Source organism: Pecten maximus, chromosome 7 (assembly GCF_902652985.1).
Source record: "Pecten maximus chromosome 7, xPecMax1.1, whole genome shotgun sequence".
In the NCBI taxonomy this organism is placed as follows: Eukaryota; Metazoa; Mollusca; class Bivalvia; order Pectinida; family Pectinidae; genus Pecten; species Pecten maximus.
The window spans coordinates 38,224,475-38,241,775 of record NC_047021.1 but is presented as its reverse complement, the minus strand read 5'-3'; the positions used below and the strand labels follow the sequence as shown (position 1 = coordinate 38,241,775).

The window sequence follows — 17,301 nt, the reverse complement described above, 5'->3', positions numbered from 1 at the left end:
ATTTTTGGACAATTAGCTGTTTTTGGTCAAAGCTTGCAGCAAAGATGTTCAGCATGTACTCAACAGTCAAAGATGGATATTAATATATAAGCTGTAACACTACAATTATAATTACGTTTCTTTATATAAGATCTGACATTCAAAGGATTGTTAATCCTGTATACAATGTATATGTTTTATGTATATTGTCAGAATAAATCTGTGTATAATCGACCTTTAACTATTACACATTTCAAACATCTTTGCTGGGATTAAGAGAAATATAATTTTGTGAAAATTGTCCTCATCATTATAAAGCTTTGAGGCAGTTGATTTAAAGTAATATATGTATCTGGAGTGATTTTGTATTGGAATTGGTAGACAAAATCGAGTTCAGTGAAGACAATTATTACCATGCCCTTGGTAAATGTTTTAAAACAAATATGAAAAAAAACAAAAATAAAAAAAAAGATAGATAAATAAATCAAAAAAAAAATTAAAATAAGAACATCAACTCTAAAACAAGAAAAAGTTCATATATTTATTACATTGAATATGAAACTTAACATGATGACAATATCCCTCTTAGACGCTACAATGAATTATGATTATGAACTTGACATACAACCTGTTTTAAATTCATATCTTATAACTCAACTTTAACAAAATGTACAGGCAAAATTGATTAGGAATTCATTTTGGAAAACAAATTATTTTGCATAAACTTTGGTTGATATTCAAATTCTTTGTTCCTATCAAATGTTTTGTCATAGGTGTTAGTTACACAATGAACATACATTAATACCCAAAACTTAATACAGACATTTTCTATCACAGACGTTTTACCTATAATAATATATATATATATATAAATTAGTATACATAATTTTATCATATTTCAAAACAAACCTGAAATGTATTTATATAAATAAAATCATTGCATAAAAGGCATTATCAAAATAAGTTTTTTTGCAAACAATATTAAGAATATATATATATATATAAGTGGTTTGGAAAATTTTAACATGTGACTTCAAAATGGTATACAAGAAATTATTTCATAATTTAACATTTGAATCCTCCAATGTAATATCCAAGATGTCTTTCCATTTTGAAAGTTCATACAAGACTGAATATTGTCCAAGTGTTGTTGATTTTTTTCCAGGACAGTCTGATATATTTCCTCTGCACATTAAAAGCACATGAGAAACAGGCTATTTGACTCTTATGTGCAATAAAATCCACCATCGTGTTTCCGTGAATATCCGCCATTGGTTCCAGCACTGTGAGGACTTTCTGTTTGTGAGAAAAAGTTAGTTGCAAGCTACAGTGTCTGTGCATGGCTCAAAAAGGTACGGAGGCTGACAGGGAATGCAGATAAAGAGGATCGGAGATAAAAAGGACAAGTGAGGAAAAGGAATAAAGGGAGACAACCGTGACAGTGTGTGGAAACTAGCAAGGAAAGTCAGGACATATGTATCATATTTGTAGTTTTAAATACCATTTTTGTATCTCTTCCCCATTTGAAATTATCACATTTCATAACATAAAATAAATTTGTTAGGCTCAAAAATATCAAATTTAATTAACTCAAAACATAAGTATTTCTAATAGCTGAGGTTAATATATAATTAAAGACTAGCTATTAAAATTAATATAAGCATAATATTTGTTTAAATGTTAAATATCATTATACTGGTAGTGATTAAAATTTCAGAAATTTCAATTTCAGTAGAGTTGAAATTAAAGATTTTTCTTATATGTAGTTAAACAATAAAACAGAATGAAAAAGTAAACAAACAAAAGAGCAGATAAAGACGAGTAAGATATAATATCACAGACTATTTAAAAAAAATTTAGCAGCTAGGAAATTGCATAACGTACAAGAGAAAGATGAGATAAGCTAGCAAAATATTTAGTAGTAATTTTGTCAAGGTGCTGTAGAAATGGAATCTATGAAATGCTACCTAGCAGATAGGTAACTTTATCTGCAGAGAAATATATCTATATGTATGTAGATCAAGCTGAGAGAATTGTATCGACAGGGTGATTTTTTATGAGATTATTTAGAGCAGTGAGTATAGTTCCTGGCAGTGAGAAATTAGTATACGAAGAAGCCGCCATCTGGCTTCCGGGAATACCCCCTGTTGGTGGTTTGTGTGTGGTGGCTATCTGAAAATGTGTTAATCAAGAAACAAACGTTTAATATTAGTCACAAGGAAAATCACACTGGCCTCAAATTTAAACATGTTAGATAAAATTTTCATCATTATTATTGAAATATTTAAAATGTTACTTTAACTAATTTAGGGCATTTTCCAAAAAACAAATACTAAAAATCAAAATTAAATTTGACAGATTTTTGTTTTTGTTTTATATTCAATTTTGAAATAAAAGGAATAAATTGTGAGACCTTGAAAATGGTTCATTCAAAAAAAAAAAGAAGATCACATAAGTATACATCACATCAATTTGTTTTCATTTCACAAAGATTTGGGCAACAGGCATGATATAAAGACATTTAGACTATCTCCGAGTCTCTGCATTTATAGACCTCACAGAAGATCTTTGTAAAATCTAGCTTTGACTTAGGTGATCTGATTGTCCTGAATTTTTTTCCAACAAAAAGAATTAAAAAAAACACGTTTTAATTTTATTAGTGAGGTGCTTCAGGAAAAAATCCTATTACATATTTTTGTTGGCAAAATTGTTAACTATTTATTAAATGAAAATAAACTGGTGATCATGTTCAAACACTTTGTTAATTTAACTGTATTTTTGGCTTTAGTAAAAATTAATACATTGACATACACACATATATATCATTGTAACTGCTAATACGTGTATCGTATTGACATTTTACATGTAATGAGGTATTTGTATGTTTTGTGAGAAATTCATTGTGTTGTCAAACAACTAAAAGTGGAATTAATTATCAAAGTGACTTTGAACATATTTTCAATCTGATTAATCAAATTGTTGAAGCTGATATCTTTTTTAATATATATACAATATATATTACTTTGCCAGTTAAATTTTTGGACATTTTTCTTTTTCCTAGTGTAATAGTGCTAATAGCAACTTTTAAATATCCTTTATGTACAACCTTTAATAAATTACAAGAAGCAAAATTTAAAAAAAAAGGTTATTGTTGTATATTATCAAAGAATAGGTACACATTATCATATTGAAAAAAAAAGAAGAAGTTTCTTAAAATAAATATGTTTTTATAGTCACTCTGACACTGGTGCTGTTACTTTAAATTGATTTTTAGATGATCAAATACCACATTATTTTATGCTAGCAGGTAACGTGTAGTTAATATGGGATTGTTTCAAACAGGTTATTATAGAACAAAGAATCCCCCATCTGGTTTTCTGGAATAACCATTGTTTGTTGTTTGTGTGTGGTGTCCGTCTGTAAGTTTTCAGAGAAACAAAGAAAAAAAAAAAAGATATATATATATATATATGGGGAAATAGTACAGTCAGAAACATGCAATTTAAATATCATAATATATTAAATATATATACTAGTACATACGATTGCGTATCAATGTAAATAGACAGCAAATTAAAGATGATGACCTGAGATTTTTAAAAGTAAGGAAACATATTCACCAGTGTTCTGGGAATTATTTTTATGTTTTACCTATTTACAAGTTAAATAGTGACAATGTAGTCACAAGAGAGTTAAAAGAAAAAATGTTTATTAAAATGCTAAAACCAAACTTAAATGCAGAATAAGTTTATTGAATGTACAGTATTCCATCTGTTCCGTCTTTGTTTATTACGTCATGTTATTGAAAACTGATGACGTCATCACAACTGATGATATCATACATATCTAAGCAACGTACAAATAAACAAATGTTCAGTCGGCCTGAAGAAGCCTGAGAGGGCAGAACGGCCTAGTGGCAAAGTCTGTATTTTTGTTTTTTCTTACACTAGTAGTAAGTACATATATATATATAAATAAATGTTAGATTATTAGTACGTCATATATAATATTTATTTCGATAATTTTGATATATATATTCATAGGAATGCCAGACCCATGGGATTTGAATGTACATGAACCCAGAAAGTAAGAAAGCCTGTCCATTTCAAATTTTATTTCTTCTACATATATATCTATATATAAGTAGTGGTGAGTAAAGAGGGTTGTTTGAATTCAAAAGCCATGCAATATATACGGTGGACATTTTTCTTAGCTAACTTGGGAATGGGGATTTGGAATTGTAGTAATAAGGTGGGGATTTTCAGAAACATGCATACACTTTGTTTTTCAAGAGAAGACAATCAAAGTACAGTAACATCTTGAAGACAAAAATAATACTTTTACAATATATTTACATTTGTTTTTGGTATATTTGATATACTTTTAGATATTACAAACTTCTCAAGGTACCAGATCCAATTTCTTTTATTTTGTTATAGAAATCATTGAAAAAAAAATTGATAAATTGATATCTACGGTATATTCCTTTAAATAGATACAGAATTTTTACGTTTAATTTACAGATAGAACTACCAAATTCAACTTTCACATATCAAATTATGTATAAAGGGAAAATACCTTATTGTATTAAATATCTTATATTCATTTCTGTAATGTTATGCAGTAATGGTAATTTATTGATTTGAATCACATGTTTTATGTAAAAGAAAGAGTAATGATGTTATTATATCAGCATACAAACCTATTGCATTTTCTATTGAATGAATGCTCTCCTTCTTCTTCTGAGCGGAGATAGAGAGAGGATGATTTAGGTAAGGCACAGGGTTTAATCACTTCCTTTTCACGATTCTTCAATACACGCCTGGAAAAAGGTTCAAGAGCTTTTTGAAAAAACAAAAAATGCATAAAATGGCACCCACATTATCAAAATTTATTTTAATAACACAAAAAAATAAATAACAGCTAGGCTCCTTTAAATGATCACATAAATGAAACTTACATGTTTAATACAGAGGTCAAGCACAAAAGAAGTTTTTTGGGTTGCAATTTATCGTTTATTTGCTTTAAATTTAAAAGATAAACTTAAGAAAATATTCTCGGAGAGTTGTAATAACATAAAAGTTTATAACTGTATGAAAAAATACTCAATCCTATTTTTTTATCAATCAATCATTATTACACTTTTGTTGGTTGGATATGTGTGTATATAGAGCTCTCTCTCTTTCAGTAAAATTTGGGGTAGGCCCAAAATACTTGTTTAGTCAGTGAAGTCTTACAGATGGCTTTTATTTAGCTCAATCACACTTACTTAGTATACAGATCATGTCTATACAGAGAATGCATGATCTGATTAACTGAGAAAGGCTGTCTTTGTTCATCTTTCTGTCTTTTACACTATGATTCAATTTCATACTCCAATAGTTGTAAACACTAATTTAACATGCAACAACTTCATTTGGCCAAATCTCAACATTTTTTCTCTTTTATCATTCCTTAAGTGTCTGGTTTAAAAAATTCTCTTCAACATCTACATTTATAACGGGTGAGATCACTTCAGATTTAACAAGCCTGAAATATTTTAGAATGTTTTGGCCTTATTAAGACATAATTAATCTGTTAAAAAATTATATTCACCCATGCTCATTTCCAACTGTTTCTGGTTGGTATAGGGTCTCATTGTGGTCTTTCAAGAATGCTTGATGATGATCGTATCTGGATTTTAAAATAAAGTCCAAACTATCCCTTGGAGCTACAGGATCATTGTGATATATCTCGCGGCGTGATGAAGCTAGAGTACAGGTGCTATTGAGTCTGTTCCAGGGATCATCATTCTGGGCTAGATGGGTTGGTTTCTGGTATCCTTCGATCTGCAAACAAATCAAAGCTCAAACATTGAATCATCTGGTCTGGAGCTGCTGGTAGTCTTTTCTACTTCTAACTAAACATTGTTTAATGACAGATTTTGACATCAAGCTTACATTAAACCATTCACTGGGCTTTTCATTTAAGCCAAAAATGCAGTAGAAAGGTCTGTGTCTGACATCAATCCAAGAAATTATACACAGATATCAAGTTCCAACAGACGAGTGATTCATTATGAAAAAGTAGTGGATCGATCTCACTGGTTTGTACATACATTGCATTATATATATACATAGTGTTATTTTAATGTCTCTGTCACTGACTCAGCTGACAGAGCCTGTAAAGCTGCTTCTTTGGCTCAGTTGGTAGAGCCAGGGAAGTATTGTGTATCCTGAACAAATATTCATACCCAGCCTATGTCCATCAATATATATAGTGAAGATGATTATTGCAGCTCTAGGGATTATCATAGGTGTGAGTTTGATTCCTGTTCGGGTTATTTTTCCTGTTCTTTCACAAATGTACATGTTTATGGTATCTGATATATTCAAGGACCCTAACTAAAGTGTTTGTAATTAAATTAGACAGTGTTGGATTAAGAAAACACCAACTTATGGAATAAATGCCAAACAGGAATCATGAATTCTGAATCTCTGGCATCACAATTTATGATTCATGTATCCAGTCAACAGAAAAATCTGTAAACTGAGTGTCATATGTATAGAATGTATTTAACACCTATTAAGTGATGTCAACATGTTCAGAGTTTACACCTATAGCTTCCTGTTCTTTCTTGAGTTTTCTAAATTCTTAAAGCAATTCATTAACATATATGTAAACAGTATTATGTACATGAATATGATATATGTACAACTGCAGAGTTCTCTGTCATAAGCATAAAAGACAAATAAGGGAAATTAAGTCTTCGAATAAATCAATAATAGGGATATACTGAAATTTATTTACCACAAATATAGTACTTCTATTATGTGGATCGATGGAATATTTATTTGATTTTTTAGTAGACGTTTTTTCTTACCCATGATGATAACGAAAATAAACTTTAATTGAATTTTACTTCTTGATTTTAGTGAAGTTACATAAAACAAATGTATGAGACTACAGTCTACTAGCTACAGCTGAAAGTAGTTATAAATTATAATGCAATCATATAACATTAAGAACATAAGCTTAGGCCTAACAAAGAACATAAGCAAAACGGACGGTTATACCATACAACTGACTGTTAATTTAATAGAATACATACATATTACAATGTATACAAAGTGGCAGTATATCGATAATAATTTCTTACCTCAGCTCTAAGTTGACCCATGAAGTTGTCGTCATTTTGATTCCGAGGGAAGGAATAAGGATCCCTGTTAGACATCATTTCTCTTGCAGCCATTGCACTGTTTAGATTTCTGACAGCTGCTGGTCTCAAAATACCGCGGATGTTGGTGACGCTTCTATAGCAACCGTGAGTCTCGCGGGATCTCGGGGTAACGTTGTTTTGCAGTGTAAAGCTAATTTATAATATCCTTCCACTAAAAATATTTCTTTTTTGTTTGAAGTCTTATATTGTGTATGTCTATCTAAATCAATCAAAATTAATTATCAATAATATTAAAACTGTATTTCCGTTCCTTTGCGCATGCCTCTCACATAATTTCCGGTTTTCCGTGGCCAACAACTCACTCATCACCATCTGGCTCAACCTGTCAACTGCATATGTGTGACAGTTTAACAACACACAGCCTGTTGTCGTTTGTGTCTTTGTGGTAGCAGCAACCAGGAACAATGGCCATCTTACCGTTGCTGATATTTTCGATGATTTTGACTGCATATACATCGGCTGAGCTTCTACCAACTTGTCAACCAGTAAGAGATGTTCGTGATGTTGTGGATGCATTGTTGGTTTTGTTTGTTTACCTGTTATGCCTACTGTAATGAATATACAGCATATCAACAACAACAACAACGAAATAGAACATATGATTATCTAAATGACGTGTATAGTACCTCATTAGCACTTTTTAACAGGTTTTTAAAGAGGCAGTCATTGAAAATTTACGTCAGTCTGTCACCGGATTCCATACTGAATATTTTTTGTTTCGAATTTTCTAAAATGATGTCGTTACATGTGTAATTGATTGAAACGACATTTTGACCAAATGTTTGATTTCAGCAGACGGAAAATTCTGAGGATGCGGTATCCTTTGAATGATATAAAGTCAATTAGAAACCTGCTTTAATTTCTAACATGTGTACATGTACTGTTTTGAAGTGTTTTCCTTTTCATCATTTTGAATGAATATGGTAGAAAACATGCGGACCATTAGTGACTGTATGGCCTCCCATACTAAGACTGTGAAATCCAAATTACAAAATATAGCCAATGACTCTGGAATGAATATCTATAAGATATATACAGCATGTGTGTAGAATCACCCAGGATTATGCTGGGTAGCTATAGCCTCAAAAAATCATTAAAATTTCCCCTAAGTCATGATTTGGTATATATCCTGAACCACTTATATTTGATCCACGGATTAGGGCAGTCATCCCTCATAAAAGTCCGGAAAACTCAGACACTTGGCCTGATTATGTAAAGAAAAGACATAAATAATTACAGTAGTTGTCCTGACCTAGGTCAGGCTTGGTGAGAGGATCGTCTGACACCAATAAGGCATGTGTGGTGCCTGTCTGTGTTTTGTGTTTCAACTGTACGTGTGCCTTGGTGGCTTCATTTGACACAGTCAGTTGATTTTGTGATTACAACTAGGGTACATCACTTCAAGAACAAACAAACGCTTATATATTTTTATCATCTTTCAAAAAGATTTACCGTAAAAACTAGTGTAATTTGCGTAGTTTTTTTGTACTAAAATAAAGTTTAAAGTTGGGGGTGCGCAAATTATACAGGTAGAGACGTTTTCAAGTTTTTATTACAGAAAAAAGATTGTCAATTTTCAATGTCTGCCATCTTGGAAAACGATGGTAATTCCTGTTAGGAACTTGAAGATAATAAACATACACACAGCAATTTATTCTTGTTAAATATGTCAGATAATTAATTGATGTATAGATACCTACTATATGTGTTGATATTTGAGTTAATTAGTATGTTGGAATTCAAGTGACTATAGCATTGATGATTCACAAAATGTAGCTTCTCTCTATCAAATTCCTTTTTTTTTTAAGAATCAATATTATTCTTTTTTTTTATCTTTCATTTTTTTTTTTGCATGCTTTTCAATCTACAGTTGTTGTCAAATTTTAATATCAAAATGTTCTTATAAACTGTCAGATAATTTGCACCTTGGCAATTTTTTCCACTTACATTTTCTCCCTCATTTTGGATATGGAATGATTGAGATCTCCTTGCCCTAGCTTATTGGAGGTCTCAGAGGTTGACATGTATGAAACAAAGATGTTGACATTTTGCAAATTATGTACCTGTATACGTATACAATATAATTCACCTGTATGATATATATACAACACAAAAATTAAAACACAACTTGTACAACACAAAAATTAAAACACAACTTGTCAAAAGACAAAACATGCAGTGAGCATTTTCACAATGTTACATAGATCAAACATAGACTCCATAGACTTCAGATCATAGAGTCAAACTCTTAGAGTTAAATATAGAAAAAAAATTACTGGAAAAATGCTTCAGTTTTTAAGGCAATCCAGCTTCTAAATTCGCAAAGTGTAATGAACTATGTGCATTAGGTAAATATATATTGAATCAAATAAGTTAAGAACTGCTTGAATATGTTTTGATCTGATATAATTGTATACTGTATGTCATAAGGGATTCATTCTCTATCCATTATTCTGCAGTGAATTCGAATCTCTGCTGTATGTTTGATTAATTTGCTCTGTTATATATATATATATACTGATGGGCTAAATGCCTAAAGTTTTGAATAAAACTTTAAATACATAGTAGACACAGGGTTTGCATTGAAGCCACCCCAATAGCCTTTTGAAGCATAGAAAATTGATCATGAAAGGACAAAATCATACCTGCAGGTGTATACCATGTATAGTTACTGGAAAATGCTTCAGTTTTTAAGGCAATCCAGCTTCTAAATTCGCAAAGTGATTGAAGGTGAGGATCAAAGTATCGGATATTATACTAGTGATCTAAAGGTGACACAAAATCATACCTGCATATACCATGTATAGTTTGGGAACAGGTACAGGTAGATACAACAGAACAATAAAAAATCACAGGTATATATATACAAAGGATAGACTGCAGATCTTTGCATAGATACACTTTTCTAGTATAACAATGATGTTGTAGAGTTTAACTGTAAAAATGTGGCATGTTATAGGGATCCCATTTCTATTCTCTCCCCACCAATCTTCGTTAAGTGATACATTTATTCAGATGTCATTGATGAAGTCAAATTCAGGTTATTATATATATACTGCGCATAGAATTTGTATGCCCGACGTGACTGGTCCCTTCTCCAGCTGTTGCTGATGTTTTCTATATCAGCTATCCTGTACCTGCCTAAGGCAGCATTATATTCTGACACCACAGATATAGTTGTCCCATGTTTACATTTGTAATGACCGTATGAAGTTGATCGTGTCTAGTTTTTACTTCAGTCTTGTTAGTTTGCATATTCTAATTAAATCAGGGATAAAATTAAATACAAGTCGCCAGATTATATATATAAATTACACGTGATTGATTTATCATGTATAAAGAGATTTAAAATTTAAATTCTGAAATATGTAGATGTACATCATTATCTACACTGAATTGAAGCACTATAAGATATAATACACACTGTACATAGAATTAGAGGATCTGAACATTTTTGTAAACATTACCATGCCCAGGTACTTCTTTACTATGTGTATTTAATTTGTGTAAGGCTATATCCTAGTAGTTAATATATATAATATATACACTTGTAAGCTGTACAATACATGTACCACCAATAGGTAACATATGTTGTTTGATGACACACATGGTATCAGCTTTCTTTTTTGTCAAGATTTGTTAGCTTTATAGCTTCAAATTTGTTCTTGTTTTGAACTTGTATCGTCAAAATGATTTATAATTTTCTAAGAATAAGTATCATGAGTTAGAATGATCAATATTAAATGCAATGTGTACAATTAATTTCTCCGGATCCGTCATCCATTGGGGTAATGGTTGCCGGTGCTTTGCTTCAGTAAAGATATATAGAATGTAGTAAATTTGTGCCATGTACATATACATGTTATATATACATGTCCCGGAATCTGTTTTGTTTGTCCATATATATATATCCTAGCCTGTTCTTCTGTTTATCCATATATGTCTCTGTTTCTGTTTTGTTTGTCCGTCCAGTTCTTCTGACTATCCACGTCCCTGTATCTGTTTTGTTTGTCCGTCCTGTTCTTCTGACTATCCACGTCTCTGTATCTGTTTTGTTTGTCCGTCCTGTTCTTCTGACTATCCACGTCCCTGTATCTGTTTTGTTTGTCCGTCCTGTTCTTCTGACTATCCACGTCTCTGTATCTGTTTTGTTTGGTCTGTCCTGTTCTTCTGACTATCCACGTCTCTGTATCTGTTTTGTTTGGTCTGTCCTGTTCTTCTGACTATCCACGTCCCTGTATCTGTTGTTTGTCCGTCCTGTTCTTCTGACTATCCACATCCCTAGGCCTGTATCTGTTTTGTTTGGTCTGTCCTGTTCTTCTGACTATCCACGTCCCTGTATCTGTTTGTTTGTCCGTCCTGTTCTTCTGACTATCCATGTCCCTGTATCTGTTGTTTGTCCGTCCTGTTCTTCTGACTATCCACATCCCTAGGCCTGTATCTGTTTTGTTTGGTCTGTCCTGTTCTTCTGACTATCCACGTCCCTGTATCTGTTTGTTTGTCCGTCCTGTTCTTCTGACTATCCATGTCCCTGTATCTGTTGTTTGTCCGTCCTGTTCTTCTGACTATCCACATCCCTGTATCTGTTGTTTGTCCGTCCTGTTCTTCTGACTATCCACGTCTCTGTATCTGTTTTGTTTGTCCGTCCTGTTCTTCTGACTATCCACGTCCCTGTATCTGTTGTTTGTCCGTCCTGTTCTTCTGACTATCCACGTCTCTGTATCTGTTTTGTTTGTCTGTCCTGTTCTTCTGACGATCCAAGTCCCTGTATCTGTTTTGTTTGTCCGTCCTGTTCTCCTGACTATCCATGTCCCTAGGCCTGTATCTGTTTTGTTTGTCCGTCCTGTTCTTCTGACTATCCACGTCCCTGCAGTATCTGTTTTGTTTGTCTGTCCTGTTCTTCTGACTATCCACGTCTCTGTATCTGTTTTGTTTGTTCGTCCTGTTCTTCTGACTATCCACGTCTCTGTATCTGTTTTGTTTGTCCGTCCTGTTCTTCTGACTATCCATTTGTTCTGTGAATCCTAAACATTATATATGTCCCTGTTAATTATGTACCTTCTGTTCTGTCAGTCCATCTTAAGTTTGTTCTTCTGTTTGAACAAATGCTCTTGCTGGCATACACCTAAACACAGTCAAAAGTATGTGCACTAATTAAATAAGATTTTCTTTTTTGACAAAATTTTTTATCATGCATCATTGCATTGTTTTGTTGTTCCATAAATGTAGATGACATTTTACAAGATCTTTCAACAAATGCATGCCTGATAGATCTTTTGTAAGCATTATTTGAATATTGTATAATTTTGTAGTTATTAAATTTAAAGAAAAGCTGTCCTCAAATGAATTATTTGTTTTTTGTAGAGTGACTTTCACTATGAGTATACAGAATGTGACAGTGATGGTGGACGATGGCGTGTTTCTGTTCCGGAGCCCAAAAAGTGTGAAGGTGGGGCCCCACCACCCCCTGTCAGGGGCCAAAAGTGCAGTAAGTATCTGTCTTATAACTTCTGACTGCAAAGTTGTTGCAAGTACTGATCATGACTTATTCATTTTAAACTGTGTCTGAAAGAAGACATGTAATTACTGTTTATCTGTAAAAAGCCCAGTATATACGTATACGTAGGCCCAAAACAGGTAAAATTTTGGCTTGAAGAATTTAAGGGTTTAGGTTTTTCGCAGGACATTAATGAATTGCAATAGAAGTATTTTGGTGGCTATGCTACATTATGAAAAATTTGACCCTCTGTATGTTTACACTTTGTCAGACTATAGAAAATGTCAGAAATTAACATCATATTTAATATTTTCAGAATTTACCTGTGAAGCAGGTCAGTATCTGAACATGACTGACCAAGTGTGTAGCCCGTGCCCCCCAGGCACTTATTCCCTAGGGGGTGGGGCACGTTTTGATGAGTGGGACAAAATACCTCAAGGTTTCACAGCAGATGTAGACAGTTTTCTGGATTCTTTCGTTCCTGGGGCAGACCACGCTAACTGTACAGAGTAAGTAGATATTAATTTATCAGGTAAGGTTTAAGAAACAATAGTTCAGGTTCATTTTAGGATCTCATGAACAAGAAATCCCAAAATCAATCGGAAATATTGTTGCTTAAACAAAACTTTGGACATCAGTTTGTATTTGGAAATTCTAGCATAAAAGATACACAGAAGCTTTTTTATGACTCTATGTATGTACTGTATACCTGGTATTTTAGGATCTCATGCACAAGAAATCCCAAAATCAATCTGAAATATTGTTGCTGAAACAAAACTTTGGACGTCATTTTTGTATTTGGGAATTCTAGCATAAAAGATGGACAGAAGCTTTTTTTATGCCTCTATGTTTGTATAATGTATATATAATATGAGGTATTTGGAGCCATATAGCATTACCCTTCATCTGTCCATCCATCCACAAATTTTGTTAAAAAGCTATAAACAGAAATCACTATTAATTCATTAATTGATTGGATGTTGATATTTTACTTGAAAGTACATTCAGGATCTAGTTTGATCATAAAAATGTTATTCCTGTTAAAATAGGAAACGGTATTTAAATGATTCCTGTTAAAATAGGAAAAGGTATTTAAATGATGATCAAATTTAAGTTTTCAGCTGAAAAAATGATACATGTATGCTCAAAGAAAATTATGAGCACAGATTTTTTGGATTTTGACGGCATGAATTTTTGTGACAATGTTTGGAAAGAGATTCACCCATGTACTGCCCTTAGCTAGCCAACTTATGATAATGGAGAGAGATATACTGATTTCCAAGTACTTAATCAATATCCATCAACAAAACAAAATTACTTACCACAATGTTATCTTTGACAGCTCATCTGCATGACCGAAATGTTGTTGAAGCTACATCCGTTTGCACTCTTTACTCGAAAATGAAAGGTAACAGACATTTTGAAAGCTTGCAAACACAGTTTTCAGCAGGTATTCGTGTTTAAGGTAAATGTTTTGTTCTGCCTTACAGCACAGAATGGAAACCAAAAGGAGAATTCATAGCCTCCTATCCAGGTCCCTGTTCATCCAGTCTTGTGTACTCAGTGACCTTGGTCCAACCTGGATCCGTGACCTTTGAGTACCAGTACACAGATTCAGCATCCATGTTCCAGTTTAAGGTACATTCATTTTTAGCTCAAAGTCCAGGGAGGCTGTCGGTGTTGTCAGCATCATCTGCTTCACCCATAGACAGTGTGGTTTAAGTTTTATACCCCCCCCCCCCCCCCCCCCCCCCCCCCCCGCAACGAAGGGGGGGGGGGGGTATACTGGAATCACCTTGTCCGTCCGTCCGTCCGTATGTCACAAAATTTCACTCAAATTTGGGATATAATTAGAAGACCATATGAACTTGTGTCCCCTGCAGTGATTTTGCGATTTAGCCCTTTTTAACAGAGTTATGCCCCTTTTTCTTACAAAATGTGTCCTAATTTTGTCCGGCTATGTATTCACTTAGCTTTTGATGGATTTTCTTGAAACTTTATACAGAGTTGAATGATGGCATGAAGTTGTGTCTCCAGTAACGTCTTCCTTTGAAAAACCCTGTTTACAGAGTTATGCCCCTTTATGTAAAAAATGGTTACTAGCTTGTCCGGCTATGCATTTGCTTTGTTTTCAATGGAATTTCTTGAAACTTTTTACACAGTTGAAGGACTGCATGCACTTGTGCCTCCAGTAAATGCTTTTTCCGAAAAAATGCTTTTTACATAGTTATGCCCCTTTATTTGAAAAATGGTTACTAGCTTGTCCGGCTATGCATTTGCTTTGTTTTCAATGGATTTTACTAAAATTTGGTATGTAGGTAGAGGACCCTATGAGGCTTAGCTCTTATTACCAGTTCTAATAGAGTTATGCCCCTTTTTCTCTAAAAACGAGCAAAATTTTGTTCGGCTATGCATCACTTAGTTCTTGCCTAAACATAGAACATGTTTGATTGGGTTATAGTACCATAAATAGGCAGCTTCAAAGCGGGGGGGGGGGGGGGGGCGGGGGTAATACTTGTCACCCTCTCGGTGACATCTCTTGTTTCGTCAGTTGACCTGTTGTGATCACCTTTTGTCCTGCATGGTGCATTGTAGCAAATTTACATTTTCAACTTCTTCTCCATTCCCAACAGGCCCAGAGACCTGATATTGGGTCTGTAGTATATCACATGGGTCAAATAGGCTAAAATCTTCAAATGGACTCTTTTGAATAACCAAGAGGCCCAGGGACTTGATATTAGTCATGTAGCATGTCGGGGAGAAGGGCTACCAAGTTTGTTCAAATGAATGGCCTTGACCTTCATTCAAGATCACATGGGTCAAATAGGCTGAAATGTTTTAACAACTTCTTCTCAATAACCAAGAGGCCCAGGGACTTGATATTGGGCATGTAGTATACTAGGATGAAGGGCTACTAAGTTTGTTTAAATAAATGACCTTGACCTACATTAAAGGTCACAGGGGTCAAATAGGCTTAAATATTTTAACAACTTCTCAATAATTAAGAGGCCCAGGGACTTGATATTGGGCATGTAGTATACTAGGATGAAGGGCTGCTAAATTTGTTTAAATAAATGACCTTGACCTACATTAAATGTCACAGGGGTCAAATAGGCTTAAATCTTTAAAAAATGATTTTTTGATAGCCAAGAGACAATGAGACCCGATATAAGGTCAATAGTATGCTGGAATGAAGGATTAGCAGAAAATTTATTGACATGAATAAACCTAGCCTACTCTGATATTTGAATAAAATGGTAATCAGCATAGTATCTGCAGAAATGACCTAGATCAACTTCAAAGTTGCTGTAGAGCCAGGTGAGCGATTGTCAATTCAGGCCCATTGGGACTCTTGTATTTATTGTTAATTTGTTCATATACTAATACAATATTGCCGCTTCTGTTTAACATTATCAGAGTTTTTTCTCACTGGTTTTGGGAAGGGGCCTTTTTGTCTCATTTTGGGGGAAAAAATTGATGAATTGGGAAAGATTTTTTCAGGAGAAAAGGGCAAATTTTGGGAATTTGGCTTAAATATGAAACAATTTCTATTGGGAATGGGGCCCATTAACGGCCCCAAAAAGCCTCCAGAAAAAGCCCTGATTATATACATCAAATGAAATGCTGTTCTATCATTCTCTGATTTATTCAAATGTTTCATAAATTACCTCGTTTTTAATTGGACAAAGCTTCTTTGTTGACAGGTACAAAATGACCAGTGCCAGTCTGTTGAAGATGAGGAAGCCAACAATTGGCCTGGACCAACAAAAGATGGCGAATTCAAACAAGTGCATGTATGTACCTGACCACCGGTCATTTTGATGCTTTGGTGTCCACCATACTGGACTAATCATTAATTCTCTGCATACCTATGAAAAAGTTTAATATCTTCGCTATTGTTTTCAGACCTTTCTGGATATGTCATAGAAATAAAACAATTTGTCTGTATTTATTTAAGGAAACAAATGGTAATTTCTGCACTGAACATACACTGATATGGACAAGAAATAAAAGCAAATCATTTTCAACCATTGAAATGCTCTCTTTGACAAATACAAGTTGAAATTATTTGTTCTGTGATATAAAATGTATATTTTGAGTGGATTTTGTTATATTGCAGCTTGTCCTGAAGACCGGACTGAATGTGATTATTTGGAGGACCATGGGACTAAACATCGGAGATTCGAGTGCAAAATATAAACCTGTCATGATCCGTAAGATCGAGGTGACAGGTATGTTTTCAACATTTAGATATACTTGATCGGGGTTCACCCTGGACCCAAAAATCATGGGCCATTTTGACAAGATTTCAGAAATAGTATGGGCCAAAACATAGAAAATTGAAGAAATTTGTGAGTTTTGGTGGGCCATTTTGAAAAAAATGGAGCAAATGGCCCCATGGCCTCCTCCAGAGTTATCCCTGCTTGATCTTAATCTACCAAATCTCTGTGTGGCTGGCAAAAAGATTTTGTTGGTCTGGCAGGACCAAGTGTGTAGTATCCAGTCAAGTTATTCTTTCATGCCAAATTAAACAAAAAATGCATGCTATATGCAAATACTTAATATGGTTATATGCTATACAGATTTAAAAAAAAAATCTTGATGA

General features: G+C 33.5%; 2 protein-coding genes across 4 annotated transcripts in view; one reads left to right on the top strand and one right to left on the bottom strand.

Moving 5' to 3' along the window:
• Positions 1-501: 501 nt before the first annotated feature.
• LOC117330782 (uncharacterized protein C1orf194 homolog) lies at positions 502-7,305 on the bottom strand. The gene is given in 5 exon segments (XM_033889265.1): positions 502-1,275; positions 4,682-4,739; positions 4,741-4,801; positions 5,575-5,807; positions 7,118-7,305. Coding segments are annotated over 5 exon segments (516 nt in total). The 5' UTR covers positions 7,211-7,305; the 3' UTR covers positions 502-1,204.
• Positions 7,306-7,465: 160 nt separating this feature from the next.
• The window catches only part of LOC117330780 (UPF0577 protein KIAA1324-like homolog), a 39,494-nt gene continuing 29,658 nt past the window's right edge, over positions 7,466-17,301 (top strand). For all 3 annotated transcript variants that reach the window (XM_033889263.1, XM_033889262.1, XM_033889264.1), the window contains exons 1-6: positions 7,466-7,683; positions 12,563-12,686; positions 13,012-13,204; positions 14,186-14,333; positions 16,400-16,489; positions 16,816-16,927. In XM_033889263.1, coding sequence (XP_033745154.1) covers positions 7,603-7,683; positions 12,563-12,686; positions 13,012-13,204; positions 14,186-14,333; positions 16,400-16,489; positions 16,816-16,927 — 748 coding nt within the window. In that variant the 5' untranslated portion in view covers positions 7,466-7,602. The remainder of the gene's footprint in view (positions 7,684-12,562; positions 12,687-13,011; positions 13,205-14,185; positions 14,334-16,399; positions 16,490-16,815; positions 16,928-17,301) is intronic.